We start from the raw sequence: 20,439 nt of genomic DNA on the forward strand, positions 1-20,439 counted from the left end.
CTCTGCGGTATAGTGTGTCATAATGCAGCACAAACCGGCGCACAGCAGGGACAGATGGGGAGGAGTTGAGGTGGTCAATAATAGAGTGCAGCTCAGTATCCTGTTGTTGCTCATCGCCAACGTGAGCAATAGCAGAGTGCGAGAACAGGTCGGCAGCGCAGGCAGTGCAAGATGGTCAGAAGGGTCAACGGGATATCGGGAGAGGCAATCAGCATCTGTGTGTGGCCGACTGGACTTACAGACCACTGCGTAGTCATAGTCTTGTAGGCGCAAAGCCCAGCAACCTAGCCGGCCAGTAGGATCTTTCAGAGAGGTGAGCCAGCAAAGAGCATGGTGGTCTGTGACAACCATAAAAGGGCAGCTCTATAAATACGGGCAAAATTTTCTAATGACCCATACGAGGGCCAAGCACTCTCATTCTGTGATAGCTTCTCATTCCGTGAGGCAGCTGGCGCAGGCAATGACACGGTCAGAACCAGATTGCCGCCGAGAAAGGACAGCGCAGATTCCATGACCGCTGGCATCAGTGCGGACTTCAGTGGGAATGACCACATCGAAGTGTATCAAGACTGGCGACGTGGTGAGCTTCGAGATTATAGTGGCAAAGACGTTTTCTTGTAGGGGTCCCCAGGTGAAAGTCATGTCCTTTTCGAGCAGATCACCGAGAGGGCGGGCAATGAGAGCAAAGCCTGGCACGAATCGACGGAAGTAGGAGCACAGTGCCAGGAAGCTCCGCACATCGTTGCAGGAACGCGGCACCGGGAACTCTTTCACGGCTCAGATTTTAGCTGGATCAGGGTGAACATTCGTGGCATCGACGACGTGGCCCAAGATTGTGATCTGACGACGCACAAAACGGCATTTGGAGGAGTTGAGCTGTAAGCCGGCATGACGGAAAAGGTAAAGAATCTTGGAAAGGTCATCGAGGTGGGAGGAGAAGCTGCATGGGGGGAAGACTATGACATCGTCGAGATAGCAGAGGCACGTGGACCATTTGAATCTGTGCAGAAGGGCGTCCATCGTACGTTCGAAGGTGGCCGTTAAATTGCATAAGCCAAAAGGCATAACTCTGAACTGATACAGCCCATCAGGTGTCATAAATGCAGTATTCTTACGGTCCTGGTCATCCACTGCTATCTGCCAATAGCCAGAGCGTAGATCTATGGAGGAGAAGAATTTGGCACCGTAGAGGCAACCAAGGGCGTTGTCAATTCGTGGGAGACCCAGGTACAAGTCCTTTTTTCTCATCTTGTTCAGGTGGCGATAGTCAAAACAAAAATGCCATGAGCCACCCTTTTTCCTCACAAGAACGACTGGCGAGGCCCAGGGGCTGTAGGAGGGTTTGATAATGTTTTTAGCAAGCATCTTCGTAACCTCAGCGTTGATGACCTCACATTGACGAAGATGGCAGCTTTCTGGACGTTTCGCTGCAGAAACCGCAGTGCAGTGACATCCTGCTGCTGCTCACAGTCGCGACCAAACCGACATCTACTTCCGGTGTTTCGAGCAATCAGGTTTGGCCGCTGCAGCAGATTGTGATGCTTTTGATGATGACACAAACTCAGAATACGGACCTTACTTGCAGTAGACAGGTTTCCGTTTCCTAATTCATGCTATTTTTTTTGCAAGAACCACAAGACAGTGCCAGGACATGGTGACAGCCAGCACTTTGCATGTGCAAACAAGTTTCTCATAGAAAGGTGAAAAGTCAGGCATGTTTTTCATAGCGTGAACCACAGCCTATGCGCGAGCATTGTGTGCAAATCCAGAATAGCAGACTACAGCGATGAAACGTTTCGATATTTCACAATGCCAAAAATGGTTTTATGGGAGTTAACGTCCCCAAGCGACTCAGGCTATGAAGGACAACATAGTGAACGTCTCTAGAAATTTCTGACCACCTGGGGTTCTTTAACGTGCACTGACATCGCACAGTGCACGGACCTATAGAATTTCGCCTCCATCGAAATACGACTACAGTGGCTGGGATCAAACCCACGTCTTTTGGATCAGCAGCCGAGCGCTACAACCACTGAGCCACCGCGGCGGCTCAATGCCAAAAATGGAAACTGAAGTGTTAAATTTTTTTCAATGAACATTTTCTCTGATATGTATACATGAGGTTCCATAGTGCAAAATGAAGGGACAAGACACAAGTGTCCTTGTACTTGTGGCTTGTACTTGTGTCTTGTCCCTTCATTTTGTGCAATGGAATCTCATATGTGAATGACCCACTAGCCTCAATCACCCTTCGGAAAAGTGCATCTACTAACAGCAAAAATTGTTTAACTATATTTGCTAAGATAAAAAGCCCTCTCTAAACTCAGTGCTCATTTACAACTATTTGCTTTTCTGTTCCTTTATTGCCATATAAAGTTTTTATTATGGGTCACTTTGACTGTAATATGAAGTTTCCTTGCTATATATTTTTAAAATTTATTTTTGCAGTCGTAGTTATGTTTTATGGCTAACAGTAGCGAGGCTGAGAAACCTCGTCGCCTCAGCAATCCCCATAGTTGAATAGCTCTTTTAAGGAGTATAGACAACTAATTAAGTATACATTGATAACCATGTGGTATCCACTTATGTATGCAAAATAATTTATATTCGAATTTCTCTGTCAGAATGCTGGCTCCGACGTCAAAGTTGCATATAGGTCACGTGGGGCATGTGAAAACAGATATAATCACTGCTTCGTTGCATTAATTCACTGCAATGCTAAGCCAGCAGCCTCAAGAACCGAAATAATGAATGAAGGAGCAGCGATTTTATTGCTGTCTTCGCACGCCTCACGTGGCCTATCCGGAACTTTGACATCACTGAGCTGTTGAAACCAAAACCGAAATTGCATGACAGAAATATTCAATTGTAAATTTGTTAAGAGTTGCAAGCAAATATCACGTGATTATCCATATATGCAGTTTTATACATAAAGTGCAATGGTGTCAAAGCTATTCCTGTTGTTTGTGCTGCCTGCATCTGTGGCCAAAAAGTAGTGCGTTCCTTGTGGTGAGAAGAAAATATTAAATACTTTGTCTCCAGACTTACTACATGTTACATTTGTCATGAGCTTGATTAAATGCACTCTTATCGCTGACGACACATTGTCGCTTTCTCGTGCCTTAGAACACTACACCACACAAGAAACGCTGAGTAATATGCCTCCCTTTATTTTTCCGTGCGGACTACTTCCGTACCTTTCACAGCGTTGCACCTGATGTATGAAACGGAGTAGTCTTATGCATCACTACAATGAAGAAAACATGCCACCAAAATTAGGTATCTATACTTCTTTAAGAAACTCGCAGAAACGGTGGCGCCAGCTTTCCCTTTAGGTAATATTTAGAAACTCTATGATGAAGACGATCAGTTGCTTGAGCATGACAACATGGCCTGGGCAAGGTGACAGTTTAAAAGCTTTTGTGCACAGTAGAGATTCACTTGTTAGCGAATAATTTTGTAAATAAAAACACCTGCACGCTGCAGTCAATGGTGACCAAAATCGAAGGAACAGTCACAGCCAGTCACAGCGAAACGCTTATAATACAGACCATTGACGAGGCTTAAACTGTATGTAAACACGATCAACGGAAAAGCAGTACTGAAGCAAACAGGTGTAGGCACGTCATCTTTCACAATCGCCTAGGCCATGAAGAAAGCATCGTGAACAAGAGCAGGTTTACTCCAGACGCAAGACGTGACATTTGTTCACAAGTGCGGCGTCTTTTTCCATGTCTGCTGTTTCAAGATTGAAAGAAATGCAAACTAACCATCACATGCACCAGCAGCCTCAACTCGAGTACAATGCTTTGTCCGCACATTTAGCAGTAAGGCAATGTAAACAACTGTAAGGCTCGGTTTGCTCCTACTTACGACGCGCAATATCGTACTCAACTGCGAGATTTCTGCGAAGAACATGCCGCCGACGTATGGGACGACCGTTGATGTGAGGCGTTTTGCCCTCCCGTTCAAGAAGAGGACACCAAGGCAGGCAATGCAGGCCCAGCAAGCTGCGTCTTGTGCACAAAGCAGACACACCGCATCATCATCTTGGAGCTCACCAGAGCCCGTGTTTGCCCGCCGCAAATCCTTTTCGGCACTGCGTCCCATCACAGATTTCCTTGAGTTTTTACCACAAAATATACTGACAATAACCTGGTTTCTACTTCAGATTAACTCCCAAATTAAGCAAACGGGCAAAAGCATGAAGAACCCGACGCCACTTTTCACTCCTTTCCATCATGGCGACTTCAACTTTGGATTGGATTGGATATTAGACGATGCGTCAATTAGGCAAGGCAACTATAGACGTCCTCTTTGTTAAAAGATGAATAAAATAAAAACGTTTCTGATATAACACGCACAAATTTTTTTTCAGAGTTATAAGTACATAAATCGTACTAGTGCGCAAAATACCATTCGCAGAGTATGACACAAACGAAACCGAAACTCTTCACATCGCGCCGCTTCTGAAGCGTTGAAATGCGCGCGCTAAACTATTGCGCGAAAGTTTGCAAGTTCTCCGTGGTGTGTCTTCTGTAAGCCGACAGCTACGCCTAGCTGAGTGACAGCGACCTGCACAGTCTGATCGCATCCCTTAATGACAATAAAGTTGGCACCATAAAGTGCGCCATGGACCTTGGGCCATCCACATCTTCGCAGGGGGATGAACCGGCCGCCGGCGCTCTAGAGTGCGTGGAAGATTGCAGGTCATCCACTAGTGATGTGAAGGTGCTCCGCTGCAACTTGTTGGATGGAAAAGCCGCAGAACTGTGGGTGCGCCAATATAGCACGAACACTAACACCTCCTGGATTTGCGAGAAGATCCAAACAAAATGCACCAGGTAAGCGAAACTGCGGTTTTGGCATGACGAATTGTGATGCGTGTTATTCAAATCAGGATGTATATGTAGGTGGCTCCGGATTAATTTCAACCACCTAGGGTTCTTTAAAGTGCGCTGACATCGCACAGCACACGCGCGCCTTTCGCCTCCATCGAAACGCGGCCACCGCGGCCGAGATTGCAAAAGGGTCCTCCGCCAGTAGTCGAGCGCTCTCGCATTTATAACCTCAAGAATTTTGATGTCTCAGGCTTGTTTGATATAAAGTCCCTTCATGAGCTTTATGAAGATCCATCCACTCATCCATCCATCCGTCCGTCCGTCCATTCTCAAGGATGGAGGAAGCCGATGTTGCATGCAAGCAGCTTGAGGAACCCTAGACTACTGTACAAGCAACAGTCGCAGAAGGCATATACACACCTTATGGAGCACTTTCACAGGGTGACAGATCGTAATGGCTTCAATACAACGAAACAATGTATAAATGCAAGTATAAAAAAATTGATTCTTTAAAAAAAAGACTAAAAAATTCAGGGGCACTTTGTTGACCTAAAGTGCGGTGAGGCGATAGCCTTTAGCGCGGTGTCACTGATGTGTAGTTAAGATGTTAATTAAGTACACAATTATTTGTGAATCTTAAATGCTGGAGACACTGGAGGGCATTTGGGAGGCATCCGCCTGATTCGACGCCTTTCTGCAAACGCTCTCCAGCGACGTAGACAAGGAGAACTACATGTGCGTTGGAAGGAAGTAGAGTAGTCGTTAGCACTCTAAGCTGCGGAATGGGAGTATGGTAGTTCGAATCCCATCGTGCACAAAGATTTTTTTTCTTATCGAAATGAAGAGTGTCACGGACGGATGGACGAATGGACACCGCGAGTATGAGCCATTAAAGGCTTTCGCCTTAATAATGCAGCTTAAAATATATACAATTAAGTGTGATGAACATATTGATTAGAGGTAAGAGTTCATGAGCAACTTGATTTCTGACGGAGTTTGGTTGAGAATTTCTTTGCCTCTGTTGTGACAACTGTTTAGAACTTTGGGTAGGTGACACTGAAGCCTTTGATCACCATAATTAGTACGGGAGCTGGTAACTTTCCACACATCTGTATGATGATTTAGACATGCTGATGCAGACTGTTGCAAGTTTGCTATTTCAGTTAATGTCATGCAATGTTTTCAAGAACTGAAATAAAATTGTTTTATCGTCTTCGGTTATAGATCTGCTGATTTTTAGGAAGATTATATTTTTTGAAACAGGTTAAGTGTGCTCTGTATAAGGTAGGTTTTCAAAAAAGATTTTTTTTGCAATAATAGAAGTTTGTTAAAGGAGTATAGATACCTAACTTTTGGGCGCGTGTTTTCTTCTTTGTAATGATGCGTAAGATATTATTATACATGGATCACCACGTGTTATTCTCCTACGACCGCTGAATAATTTATAATCGCATTTCTTTCTCGTGCTGTTTCGGTTTCAGCAGCCTAATAAGGACTGTGATGTCAACTTGTGTTTACAGGTCACGTAAGGCATGAAAAAACTGCAATATAATTGCTGCTTCTACATTCGTTGGCATTTCGTCTCTTGAGGAAGGCTCACTTCAGCACTGCAGTAAATTAAAAAAATGAAGCAGCGATTATACGGATATTTTTCCATGCCTCACGTGACACAAAAGCACTTTTTGACATCACAGCCATCGTTCAGATATTGAAACCGACACAGCATGACAGAAAAATTCGATTATAAATTATTTACCAGTTGCAGGTGAATATTGAATGATGATTCATGCGTAGTAGTGTCTTCCGCATCATTGTAGAGAAGAAAACATGCCATCAAAATTAGGTGTCTATAGTCCTTTAATATTGGATTCCACTGTCGAGCGCCATACCAAATGGGAATACTGTATATTAAATATAACGTATATATTGTATATATGTTATGTTGTGATGATAAAAACGTTTGCAAAGGTTGGTCCTTTGTTTGTTGGTTTGGTTTTATAGAACTTTAGTTAACGTCCTAAAACGGCTGAGGCGAGGGACGCCGTACTGGGGAGCTCCGGAAAATTGTGACTACCTAAGGGTTCTTTAAAGTGCACTGACACTGCACAGTACACGGGCCTCTAGCATTTTGCCTCCAGTGAAATGCGACCGCTGTGGCTTGGATAGAACCCGTGTCCTTCAGGTAACTAACATGGAGTGAGGAACAGAGCTTCAAAAAGTTTCTTTTGATGAAAATAACCCTCTGTATTGTGCTCAGTTCTTTCATAAAGTGTAATAATTTCTCCAGGCGACATAGGTTGACTGCCATCAGAGCCTCTAACTTTTATCTCGGTGTGCCACCACCATCTGTTCTGGCTTGACATTCTTTGCAAATTCAAAATGTAAATCCTTGCTGAAACCCCCAGTTTTCCTATCGTTATTGTCATCATAGGGAAAGGTGTGCAAGAATATGCCAATAATTTAAACTTGTCCAAAAAGTTGACTTCGTTCGTTTAAGGATTTTGGTAAACTGCGTTATGAATTTTTACCTGTTCATTAATTATAATAAGCTATGGCTGTAATAACATTTTATACTGAACTATGAAACAGTACTGAAGTATGAAGACAAAGAAATCCCTTCCTGGCTCAAAATTTCAGAATTCCTCAAAACTTTTCATAATAAGCATGCCTTATGAGCACTATTTATTTTAGCTCTCCCCAAAGGCACAAGGCACATATATCACACATATATCATGTATGATGTTAAATAATGGCACATAATTTGCTCCATATGCAAACTGTTAGGCCATGTTTTTTTTTTTTTGCCCTGTAGAGGCCTTCTCAGTTATTACACTCCTTGATGTGTCTGGATTCATTTCAAATAATTTGGCTTGCCTGCTTTGCACAATTACATAAAGACTGTCTTGTTAAGGTCATTACCAAACCTCATAAGGCCTACATTATGCACGTGTGCACTGACTGTGGCATCTTTTGGTTCTTGTAGGATGGTCTTCCACAAGGTGTGGCGGTGCCAGCATAATCCACGTGACAAATCGTCACACCGCAACACCTCGTGCCCAGCGAAGCTGGATATCAAGATTAAAAAAGTGAATCGCGACACTATGAAAAATGACCTGTTCCTCTGCCGGCAGACACCTCTACAGGCCGTTGTAAAGGTGTCGCAACACAACCACAGCCTGCAGTCAGCTGACTCACTAAGACTTCTTCGACCCAGCGAAGAAACAAAAACTGCTTTTCAAGAATATTTTGAAGATGGAATGACGACAGCTCAAGCAATAAGCCACCATGAGAGGGTTCTCACTGGAAAACCAAATGGGCACACCCTGCTGGCAAATTCCATGGCCAACCCACCACCAAGGAGTGTTTACCGGTGGCACCAGGAATGGCGGAGTCAAAAATATGGACCCCAGGGTAACCCGTCTTTAAAGCTGTAGGAAAACAAGCCCAGGTATTTAGCCCAAGGTAAGCAGGATTACCTATTCCAAAAAATTCCAGCATTATTCTTTGAAATTTTTAATTTCTGCTACTGCTTCCAATCCTGATAAGTGTTTGCATCACCACATATCAGAGATGTAAGTAATGTACAGTTGTGTGATGGGGAAGACATTCAGGAAAATACTTTGGACAGGTGCTGTACACTCTGCAGTGATTTAGCTCTTCATCATCCGGGCAAGGCAGAGCTAACGCATTGCCAGCATCTGTGCTTATTCATGAGAGTGTATTGTGAAAACAAAAAATGGGCCATCATTTCCAAGCTATACTAGCTGTGCATTTTCAGTGAAAGTCCTTACAGTGTGGGAAAAAAATTTATGTTATAAATTAGAGTCCTACATTCATGCAAAGAAGAAGCGTGGAGTAAGTTCAGCAGGGTGCATTGCTGGGCAAGTTGGTTTGACATACTCAAATATGCAACACTGGCAGACGACGGAAGTCATCAGCCAGTGCTGCATATATGAATGCAGTAAGTGCTCAGTGTTAATTGCTGACTTCAAAATTATTCTTGTACGCCAATGCACTGCACATGTAAAAGCTGTGTAGTGACAGACCTGTGCCATGTTTGAGCACAAAAAGCCATAAACAGAGGCATTTCCATGAAATAGTCTCAATACTACACTACAATGTTACAAAGTTCTAAAAGCGGCACTGTTACCACAGTGACCTCAGTTATTGTCAGTCTACGAAGTCATACCGAAATGATGTGTGTTGATTATTATTTACCTGAAAACACCTTAAACGAAATGAGGCCACAATGCAACTCACTGTAACTCTAAGTTGTCTGAGAAATATACATGAATGGTAGATGGGCAATACACTGCATATGTGTACACTCAAGTACATCTTCATCACCCATTTTGAAGAGCCAGAAGTATCATAAAATTGAATACAGCCGCTTTTATACATTTTCTCCTTCCTTCTGTGTATCTTTGAGTAGAAGGATTACCTGTTCGTATGACTACTGTAAAAAATTTATCACCGCCTCTACTGCTGTTGCACTGCATGAGTTGCAGGTTCTTTGTGTCCCACTAGTCCTAATTCTGACAAACTGGCTTATATTTACTGTTGAGCCATTGTTAGAAAGCTGCAAAGCATTGAAGGCAACAAGAGAACTGATGCATGACATGATAAAGGAAATGAACCATGTAAACAGTGCACCAACTCAGGCGGTGCAAAAAGATTCTCAGCATTACGTAAGCGTAGATGGAGACTTTGCAAGTCACTGCTGCTGGTAGTATTCCATCACGCGCACTTATCAATCTATGATTATTTTTAAAAATGCATACAGTCATTTGATCACTTCAATGATATAAAGGTAATGAATAGATTTAGGCAAAGAATCTATAAAGTGCTGCCAGAAACTCAAGAGCTGTGGTATACAAGAGCGATAAACTTCCTGGCTGAAAACGTGCTAATCCTTGTTCACTGTCCAGAGACCTGACCAATGTGGGAGTTACACACATGAGCAACATTATCTTTTAGAGTAAGTGAGAACAAATTTATTGTCGACTTTGTCGCTTACGCTTGCTGCGGTGGACAGAAGAGGAATATGGAAATATCAGATTTGCCCTGCTCTAGAATTCTAAGGAAAAACTAAAACTATTTATTAACATTTTTTCGCCAAGAGATTACAATACAATATCTTTTTATTTTGCATTGGCAAAAAATATTGGCAAATATGCTAAGATAAGTGGCCTCTACAAAGCAATGTAAAGCGTGGCTAAACCAACCGTGTCCTTCATTCATGTATCAATAGACCCCTACTTTTCCCTTTCTTAGCAACCCAATTCCCCAACAAATGGCCTTGAGCCTCCCTTTCTAAATAAACGGCTCATTCATTAATTCATTCATTTTACATGAAACATCAAACTGCTCTGAAAATGCACTGTTAAGATGCAAAGATATTAAAAAAGACTGTCTTCGAACAAGCTTGTGTTACTAGAGGGAACATTCTGTGATAAAAATTTACAATGCACAAATAAAAAAGACTGCCTTTGAACAAGCTTATATGTTATCAGAGGCAACATGCTGTGATAAAAATTTAAAATGCATAAAATCTTCTAGACAAAGTACTGCCAGTACAAGAGCTGGAATATGGTATGTGGAAACACCTGCATCAGGATTAGTGACTAGCTAAAATTAGTGATAAGCTCTTGTTCAAAATACCTTGCACACCAGTTGCAGTGCGGAGTAGAAACTGATGTTCAGAGTGCTGTGGTTTTATAAAAACAATAGCGAGCAAGCTTGTGAAGTCAAACATACAGATTTTACTTTACTCCGCTGCTGTAATCCATAGTGAGTAATAGAGAGTTCTCCTATATACATAAAAATGTTACGAAAGCTAGCTATTGGGCATAAAGAGAAACACAAAAGGTGGAGAGGCTAACCCTCATGTTTATCAGTCTTTTCATGCTCCTTCAATGATATGCTTGTTTGTTTTGCAGGGACAGATGTCAGCATCACGAGTGTGGCAGATGACAGCTGGGCAGTCCTTGTCGTCACACCCATCATGCATCGAGCCCAGCAGCTGGAGTCCGCACGTGACATTATATTCGTGGACTCTAAATCATCATGTGACGAAACTAGGAGCACCATAACGGTGCTGCTGACAGCCACAAAGGCAGGGGCAGTGCCTATTGCACTCGTCATACACAGCTCCCAGACCAGGGAGGGGTACAAACAGGCCTTCCAGCAACTCAAAAGCCACCATCCATTATGCTTTGGAAACAGCCCGGTTTGTTGCTTTATTGAATTATGAGCAAATTAGAATAACATTACTTTTTTTTGCAAGACTTCCCATCCAAACTGCCTTACTATCCGAAATATGACAATGGTGACAGATTGATGTGGCACGATATTGTATTTTGATTTGGTTTTCTGTGCGTCTTACAACTTTTACATCTGACACTTCTAATATGACCACTGTATTTTTCTCTTAGATGCCTATTTGTCATATGCCCTGCATTAATGCTGCTGCGAAGTGTACCTTGTACCTATGTATATTTTTGCCTTTAAGTTTTGCCACGTACTATAGTTTATTTACTTTTTGCCTTCCATCTCATGTTGTATAAATTAGTTTCTCTTGTACATATGCCACTTCTTGTCCCTCTTACTCAATGCATTTCTGACCCTTGTAAGGTATTATGAATAAATAAATGAATAAATACAGTGCATATCTAAAACCGAACACAACTACAGGAGAAGTTGGATTTATAATGCAACAAGCTGGACAATTTTTTGGTATAGGTTCAGTCACATGTCAGGCAAAGGATTACCAACTTTCTTTTTCGAAGAAGATTGGATAGAGGCCAGGACACATGACAGACAAACAGCTGCATGTCGAAATTAGCAATTTTTTGGTTAACGCGTATCTGCCTACAAGCTGATTTTCTCGACCACGCTGCCTTTCAAGGCATGTTTCCACCAAGGAATTTTCAAAAGGAAACACAATGCAGGAAAAGCAAGCTACCAATTTTTCCACCAACTCGTTCTTGGTTTTTATCAAGGAACTCCTGCAGACTGCTGCTGCAGACTGTTGCTTTACCCCTCATGTAAATCTCTCACCCAAGGACCCTTGAGGTATCTATAACAACAAAAAATAAAATCAAGCACGTTCCTGAATTCTAGATGAATCTTTAGCTTAGTTTTGAGAAGTTATGTAATTAGCTGCATAGTCATCCTTTTCTTCTTATCTTTCCAAGAGTTCTTCACAGTAGAGAATGCTTTCTTCTCTGACTGCTGTTGCAAGGCAGATAGGTTAGAAAATGAAAACCCTTTGGAGTGGCTATTTATTCCTGGCTATATGACCTGATCGAACTCATAAAGTGGTTATTTTGATAAGGTCATGTTCGGAACAGAAAGTGTGATTTAGAAAACCCTCACAAAACATGGGCTAATCAGTAATCATAATCAACAGCATTGACTGCTTTTTTATACATGCCGAAGTGCTGGTCAGCATTGGTGTTAATGTCCACACAGTAAGTACATGTCCCACTACAACATTTTAAACATGGGCTGTAAGTGCCTCTGCATTTAGAAACCTGCCACCCACAGGCTCTAGTATGTGCCAGAAGTAAGCATAAATTTTTTTTAATCCTCTTGCCACAGTGTTTGCAGAATATTCAAGAAAAAACAGGGCATAGAGTTGGCAGATGGGTAGAATGTTAAAATACAATCTTGCCGAGGTGTATACGAGTGCGTCAGCCTGTTGGTTTATGCTTGTGATGGGTTCCTTTTCACCTTACAGGCTCCAGCTGTGTTTATGACCGACAATTCAAGACCCGAAAAAGATGCCCTACATGAAACATGGCCCAGCGCACGACAGCTGCTGTGCCACTTTCATGTTCTACAGGCCGAGTGGCGTTGGCTGACCTCCACAAAGAACCAGGCAGCCAAGGAAGAGCGACGTCACTTGATGAGAGCTTTTCAGAAGGTGATGCAGACACTGTCATTTGACTACCTGCCTAGGCCATACAATACAAAAGAAAAGAGAGACACTCTGCACATAAAACACTTCGCCATGCCCATTTTGGCTGAAACATTGCATTACTCAGAAATAAGAATGTACAGCTAATATTTAAAAGGACGCTAAGGGTAAACTGAAGTTGGCCTGCACTGATAGATTCCTGCAAATGAAAAGAGGCTAACCACACCCCTAATGATGTAGCTTTTAGAAGTGAACAAAGACAGAAAAAAATGAGAGTTATCGCTACCACAACCATTCTAACAAGCAAACTAGAATGACATTAAGACCTAATCTTATACGTAGATTCCCAAGGCAAGGATCCATCACCTCCCACTTCTAAACAGTGATCACAGAGCTCTTTCCAGTCTTGACGGCATGAGTTTTAGTCAAGTGGAGGGAAGAAAACAAGTGTTTCATTTTTACAGCCAACTTTCTAAGAAATAAATGCCTCTTTCACTGCCATATGACTGTGCGGCACTAGTCATTTTGTTTTTGATTTTTAACGAAGTAAGTACAACATGCAGAACCTGGCACATATAGTGAACACCTTGAGGTAAACATACTCACGATGACAGGAAAAGAATTCCATGCACTTTTCCTGTCACATACATAGTCTCATTGCCATGCTTCACAACAATGTAGCAAACACAGATGAGAGAGACTGGACATAACAAGCACTTGTTGTGTCTAGTCTCCCTTTCACCCATGTTTGCTGCACTGTTGTGAATCATGAATATATATCAACTTGCCCAACCTTCTATACTCTCATTGCCACTTGATTCAATGGCCACTGAACTGAATGGAAATCCGCTGGTGCCAAACTTTAGTTTTTTCACTCGCCATTCAACTCTATGGGGATTAACTTAACAGAGGTTTGAAAATGCAAATAGATAATGTCAAGAAGCCATGAGAACAACCACATGGTCAGCATACATTGGAAAAAATACACAGGATTGAAACAAGAAAAATGAAAATTTTCTGTTCATTATTTTATTAACTGTTGACTTAACTCCTTCAGAAATTACTTTTTATTCGATCATCAAAATAACAGCTCCGCAGATTTCCAGAAGTAAGCAAAGCAATACCATCTTTTTTGTATGCCACGTCTCTGTAGTTTGCCGATTTTGCCCATTTAAGCATAACTGCATACTTCATGACAACCAAGAACTGGCAATGCCCTGCTGGTGCTACAACACAAAGAGAAGAGAACAGATAACAATTTGTTTGTGAAAGTACCACTGGAAAAAAAATAAATGCTTCTAGCTGAAACGAAATGCACAGTGTTACCTCCCATCTCTGTCTTTGGATTGTGCCTACTTGCAAAGTGTGCAGTGCTTTATTTTCTGAACATGTGTGAATTAAAAACTGCATTTACAACAATAACAAATGTTTTCCTAATCTGCTGCTTCAGGCCGAGTGTTCGTCCCGAATGTAACTTACCTAGTTAGATATATCTTTTGCCAGCCAACAGATTTCATGCTTTCTTATTAACAAATTCATATCTGCGACAGCAACACACATGTATGGCCCTTGAAAAATTTTATGGTCATTGACTCCTTGTGCATTTAGATTGCTCATGTGACAGAGGATCCCTGGTGAGAAAAACTAAGCAAAGTTAACTGATCGAGGAAGGATGATGAGGAATGCAGAAACAGCTTGTACTTGCGCAAGATATAGGTCCAATCCTTTTGTGATATAAAGACATTCAGTTCAAAAATGAGTTCACGTGTTATGGTACAGAAATAATGGTACGCAGCTAGTAATACAAAACACCACTGTATGCGTAGACGATATGCTTTTTTTGTTCTGGTTTCAGATTCTGTATGCAAAAACAATGGAAGAGCTCCAGACAGCTAAGGAAGAGCTTCACTGCCACAAACACGAAGCCTTCATAAAGAGAGTGGAAACCTTCCTTCAACACCAGCAAGAGTGGGTGCTCCTCTACCGTGCAGGCACAGTCACCAGAGGCCATAACACGAATAATTATTCAGAGGCATCCATACGAATCCTGAAGGATATCGTTTTGTGCCGCACCAAGGCTTACAATGCAGTAGCCCTGGTAGAGTTTACGATCACAACTTGGGAAAAATATTTTGAGGCACGGTTGCTGAGGCATGCGCATAACCGTGACTCCTCCCACCGTGTTGCATTCCAGCACCTGCTGCAGAAGCTGCCCAATGATTTCGCCAAGTCCATTGTACAGGTGGATGGCGCTTTGTATAGTGTGCCAAGCTCATCTGGCACCAGCTCTTATGAAATGGATGCGGACATTGGCTTCTGCAGCTGCTGCAGAGGCAGCCAAGGCGCTTTTTGCAAGCATCAGGCTGCTGTCCAGAAGGCTTTTGGTGGCTGTTTTCCGAACAGCCCGGAGCTGACGCCCGAAGACCGCCGACGGCTCGGCTACCTGGCACTGGGTGATCGTTGCCCAAACATAGAATTCTTTCTTCCAATGATGCCAGGAGGCAATGAAGAGGTCACAGTAGCCTGTACATCGGCACACAGTGAACAGGCTATGCATGCAGATGTGAGCCAGCTGCCAGAATCTCCTCCCGGGCCATTTCCAGACAGGAAAGAGAAACCTGAGGTACAGTGGAGCATTAATCCTTTCAACTATTATAATGAACTATTGTAGAAGCATAACAAAACTTCTTGGAGGTTAATCGCATAGTCATCACTTCCAGCATAGTATATCCCTGTGCTCATTACCTGGCTGATAAGAATATTGTAATGAACCACTAGGTTGTGGACAGTTTTTGTTATGTACTGTGTGCAGCAGGGTTAAGTTTGGGGCATGCTTGCCCTAACTTGTAACCAGCAGCTCCATAATATTACATAAGTGTGAAACAATACATGAATGCAAGGCCAAGACACGCACCACCAACATCCCATTCCCAATAGTGTTATATCTTGTAGTGAGCCTTCAGATAATTTTTGTGCATCTTGAAGCACTGAAAAGCACATGTTGTGTTTGACATACATGAACACATTAATACACTACATGCAGTCATATACATGCATGTATATATGCGTGCATGTCTATGCACACATGTAGGGCAAGCATACAGTTGCCACTAGTGAGAAAGTTCCTTTTCAGGTGAGAAGGCCCTGAAGGTCAAAATAAAATGAAACAGCAGATCATGCATCAGTGCGTTCACCTTCATTTGGGATGGCGTGCATGCATGTGTTAATGATTACAGTGCACATATATTCAGGAAGGGCAACCTCCTTGAGTACTGACAGGGTGATAAATCTAATGGCCAGGATCGAAACTTCACTTATTCTTGAAAACAGAGAGACAGATGCAAGGAAAGGCATAAAGGTTCACCAGGAAATGCCCAACAGGCTGCCCCACATGAGGAGAGGGTAAAAAAAGGACAAAACAGAAGAGAGAAGGAAAGTTGAATTCAATTAATTGAGAGGATGGAATATGTCCATATTGTCGTCTATAATCTACAAAACAAACAAGAGCTATTGTGTGTATACAGACTGTAGCTTAGGATAAACGTCATGTTTGTGACAGTAGAGGTAGTTTGGCAGCAGCACGTTTTAGGCATGCAACCAAAACAAAAATATACACATATCTGTAACTCAAGCTGGAAAGGCTGATGGTGGGTCAGTTGGTGTAGGATGTTCAGGAGGGTGAAAACCAGAAAAAAAGATACGGTGCAGAAGATAGAGGGCAGGACAGTGGCTTCACTAACAACTAAAGTCTGTGTTGAAGACTGGCTGCGAATTAGTAACACAGCCATACATGGGCAAACAGAAATTTATCTATGAAAATTCACAACATCAATGTCTTTGTTATAGATGGTGCACTCACATTTTGAATTAGTAACACAGCCATACATGGGCAAACAGAAATTTATCTATGAAAATTCACAACATCAATGTCTTTGTTATAGATGGTGCACTCACATTTTGTGCTTCCTTATCAGGAAGGCCTGAAGGATTTTGCGTGCCTTATGTGTTTTCTGGTGGCCTAGAATGGAAACCTTGCCAAAATATGGTGGTACATCTGCTACAGTGAAAGGTAGCATTACAACCAAGGCGGAATGCCTGTTCAGCTCGGACTTTCCATCAGGAATGACAAAACAGCAGAATCCGTCTTGAAAAGTAAGAACGGCAGTGCCAAAATAGAAAAAAGGAAAGATGTGACCAAAAAAAGGTACATTAAAGTCAGTCATTACTTATTTTCACAACATGATGCACAGCATAAAAAATTTACCAAACATCAAGGCATAAATGATTTTTTTTTCAAGTACAGCAAAGCCATCGTGCCTCATGAAATATGCACTGAGTAAAAAAAAAAACTGTGCGCCACCAAACATGACAGCCAGCACATGTAATGCACCACAGAAGTGGTTTACAAGATTCCTTTAATTTGTGGAACAAGTTATGCCTGGCAGCACATGTGTTAATAATAAGAGAAGTGACAGATTGTAAAAGTACTAAGCTAGTGAGCAATACTGATGCTGAAGAAAATGGTCGTCTTGCCTTTTAACGTAGCTGATGTACCACAGTATCTATAGTCGCAGCCATTTAAATACAAAGCATTTGTTAATGATCAAACTCCTCTCGCACCTCACCTATAGTAAATTAGGAGGTACCCGACATGCACACAAACAAGTTCCGCTGGTGTGTTCATACATAACGTCTAGCAACCTTCACACTTTCGCTAAATGTACGCAAAAAGTTGAAATGATGAAGCTTGCTCTATATAGTTGTGGCCTTGACTGCACGTCACGTTTAGTGAAGTTTACATTCTAGGCCAGAGCGACATCCTTGAGGCCTTTCATATCAAGAAGTTTGGTGATTCTTATGCGAGTGTACCATCTCTAGCGCTGATGAAAAAGGAATTTTATGTTATGAATTCTCGTATGTAAATTTCTCTTAGCTGCGGCTTTGGCATATTTAGGCTGTATTGTTTGGCAGCCTGCCTTCAATAAATATTTTAGTCCAGCAGTTGTCCACCCCTTTGTGTTGTGTACCGTCTTTTCTGGCTGATTTTCATCTACCTGTTACCCACTCTACCCACCCGTCCATTTAAAAATGTCGCATCAGTTTTTAACCCTTTGAGGTGTTATTTTTGTTTTAATCGAAAACAAACATTTTTCATCCTAAATAGTATATTCAAGCCCCATGAAGAGATAATTTGTTAGTTTGCAAGTGTGAAATACCACTTTATTTTTTAAACGGATGTGCAAAATCCGGTACAATGTGTCACAATTAATCGAAACAGCAATATTGAAATGACAGGAGTTGTCGAGTAAACAGCCGAAAAATAGTGAAATCAATTTTTGTTTTTGAGTTACACATTACGCTTGAAATTGCGAGACAAAAATGACCTTACTGCTAGTGGCAAGATCTATCTGCATAAAAATGGCGAAGGACATGCTAATACCCTGCTCAATGTTTCGCTAAATATTACTTATTGTATTCATTAAGTGGCATAAATAAGAACCACATCATATGTGACATGAAGGACACTAATTCCATATGAAAGAAATTACTGCTAGGCATAGCACACTCTCAGAAAAGCCCGTTAGTTTGCCCTGTACACAGTTATGTACAAAATGCCTTAAAGGGTTAAGCAGGACTCACTCTTTCAGTATACAGTCAGAGATAGCATCATGATTATTTTTTTATTTTCCATTGCAGGACATGGAGGAAAAATACTGTGCACTTGAAAAGGAGCTGCGACGTGTGCACAAGCTGACTGAAGACAGCGCTATTTATCCGAATCTACTGGATGCAGTCACTGCACAGCTCAAAAATGTGACAACAAGTAGTGGTGCACATGCTCTTCTGCTGAAGCTAAAGGCCTCCTCTGCAGCAGATAGGAGGCGTGGCCAAATAATAAGAGTACAGCCAACAAGCCTGGCAAGGCGCCGGCCTGGCCTACCAAGGGGCTCGAAACGCGTTCCTGCTGGGCGGCCACTCACAGCAGGACAAGCAAGAAAAATCAAACGTGGCCACAAATTGGGCAGTAGCATTCAGGAAAATGTACCGGGGGCAAAAAGTCACTAGACCTGCTTTCATAGGTAAAGACAAACAGGATGCAGCAGCACAAGAATACAACCACTGCTACTGCATCCTAGTGGCGTCGCTATAACTGCACCCAGTGCGGTGGCAATTGCGTCACCCTCCTCCCCCCTCCACCTTCTCTTCCAGTGTGTGCCGCATGAGCCCTCCTCCGCTTCACTGTTTAGCTTACTTCATACCATATGAATATAATTCAACTAACAGTGGCATGAAAAACATGCTTGGTGAACTTTCATATTCATATTAGCAGAGCCAGGAAAACGAAACCTCTGAAATTTGCTTTTTGAACAAAGGTGCACCAATTAAGAGAAATTTACACTTGTGTTTTGAAGACATGAATGAATGCAGCGACTGACAGTGTGAAAAGAATTGCGAAAATTGTGTGGGCGTTTAAAAGGTTTCCAAAGATATGAGTACCAAAAGCTAAAAAGAGTTATAACGGTAACTGCCTAAGGACTGTTTCAGATGTATACAGAACCACTGAATTGATATCTGCAGAGGTAATTAAAAAGAAACAATAATTAACTGATGCAAACTCCTTTCCAGTATGTGAAAATGTGTGTACTCATTACGCAGGAACCATGAAGGACAATTGAATGTCAAAGTGCACAAGGCCCTGACAAAAGTACAGAAAACAACTGAATTTTATTGCTGTTGGAATAAGCAACAAAAATGTAACCATTCAAGAGAGTTTTGACAGTTAGAAAGCTGTATTAAATTGCAAGAATGACAGGGCAACGTTATTTATTACTGCAAAACAAACACCTTCAGAACGACTAGTAAGTCGTTAATTGCAGTATGCAAAACACTTCTGGAGATGTACACACTAGCACTTCACTCCAATTAAAGCACTGGCAGTAATGGGATGACAACTGTAGTTAAGTGTGGGCTAAACAGAAATCAAAGGATTTCGAAATCTGTGCAATGGAATCACAGGGTTCCCAACTGTATCTAAAGAAATGTAGTGTACAAATTTCAACTGGAAAGATTATGGCCATACCCTTTTACAATACAGGAGGCTTTTTATTACTATAATGCATGCCATGTAATACGAAGACTTCAATATGCTTCAGTAACGACAAATATGGGAGAAACCAAAGTGAAATGTCGTGTGAAGCTGACAGCAAATGTGTTACGGCAAGTCTGCTCACGTCGATGCGCCAATATGCAAGCCTTTCAAATCTGAGCTATCTGGGAAGGTGGCTTCATGAAGCTTGAGCATTCACCGTGTTGTTCAGGCCTCGGTGGCGGTGATTATTTTATCTTATCTTATTTTTAGGTGATTATTTTATCTGTAATACAAGCAATTTCTGCGTGGGCAATGATTTCCTGACGATAATGTTCCGATAGGTTCCTGCAGCGCCAAGAAGTCTCCTCAGTTGTGAGAGCAATGACGTAAGATGAAATTTGTGTTCATGTCAAGCAGTATTACACTGATAACAAGACGTACAATTTCTCTCCGAAAATTTTGTTTCAAATGCAAGTAGACAACCTATTAGCCCTTGGTGAACAACTCACTCACCTTGAGTTTGTATCGCGCAAATAAAACGAGCAATAATTTTTTTATTCAAGGAGAGGGTTGCAAGAAGCTCCTGA

At 41.9% G+C, this 20,439-nt stretch overlaps 5 protein-coding genes across 6 annotated transcripts in view; 2 read left to right on the forward strand and 3 right to left on the reverse strand.

Moving 5' to 3' along the window:
• Nucleotides 1-4,246, reverse strand: part of LOC144132740 (uncharacterized) — a 78,670-nt gene extending 74,424 nt beyond the window's left edge. Inside the window, exon 1 of the mRNA XM_077665361.1 lies at nt 3,896-4,246. Coding sequence (XP_077521487.1) covers nt 3,896-4,110 — 215 coding nt within the window. The 5' untranslated portion in view covers nt 4,111-4,246. The remainder of the gene's footprint in view (nt 1-3,895) is intronic.
• Nucleotides 1-20,439, reverse strand: part of LOC144132741 (uncharacterized) — a 646,537-nt gene that overhangs the window by 298,889 nt on the left and 327,209 nt on the right. The gene's annotated exons all lie outside the window — the stretch shown is intronic.
• LOC144132745 (uncharacterized) overlaps nt 1-20,439 on the reverse strand; it is a 170,009-nt gene that overhangs the window by 139,112 nt on the left and 10,458 nt on the right. The window lies entirely within an intron of this gene.
• On the forward strand, nt 4,512-11,914 carry LOC144133656 (uncharacterized). Its single transcript, XM_077666819.1, has 4 exons — nt 4,512-4,844; nt 7,825-8,252; nt 10,781-11,070; nt 11,906-11,914. The coding sequence occupies exons 1-4, from the start codon at nt 4,633-4,635 to the stop codon at nt 11,912-11,914; spliced, it is 939 nt and encodes a 312-aa protein (XP_077522945.1). The 5' UTR covers nt 4,512-4,632.
• On the forward strand, nt 12,253-19,439 carry LOC144133657 (uncharacterized). The gene is made up of 4 exons (XM_077666820.1): nt 12,253-12,768; nt 14,618-15,385; nt 18,460-18,586; nt 19,420-19,439. The coding sequence occupies exons 1-4, from the start codon at nt 12,598-12,600 to the stop codon at nt 19,437-19,439; spliced, it is 1,086 nt and encodes a 361-aa protein (XP_077522946.1). The 5' UTR covers nt 12,253-12,597.

The sequence above is a fragment of the Amblyomma americanum genome, chromosome 5 (assembly GCF_052857255.1).
Source record: "Amblyomma americanum isolate KBUSLIRL-KWMA chromosome 5, ASM5285725v1, whole genome shotgun sequence".
Lineage (NCBI taxonomy): Eukaryota > Metazoa > Arthropoda > Arachnida > Ixodida > Ixodidae > Amblyomma > Amblyomma americanum.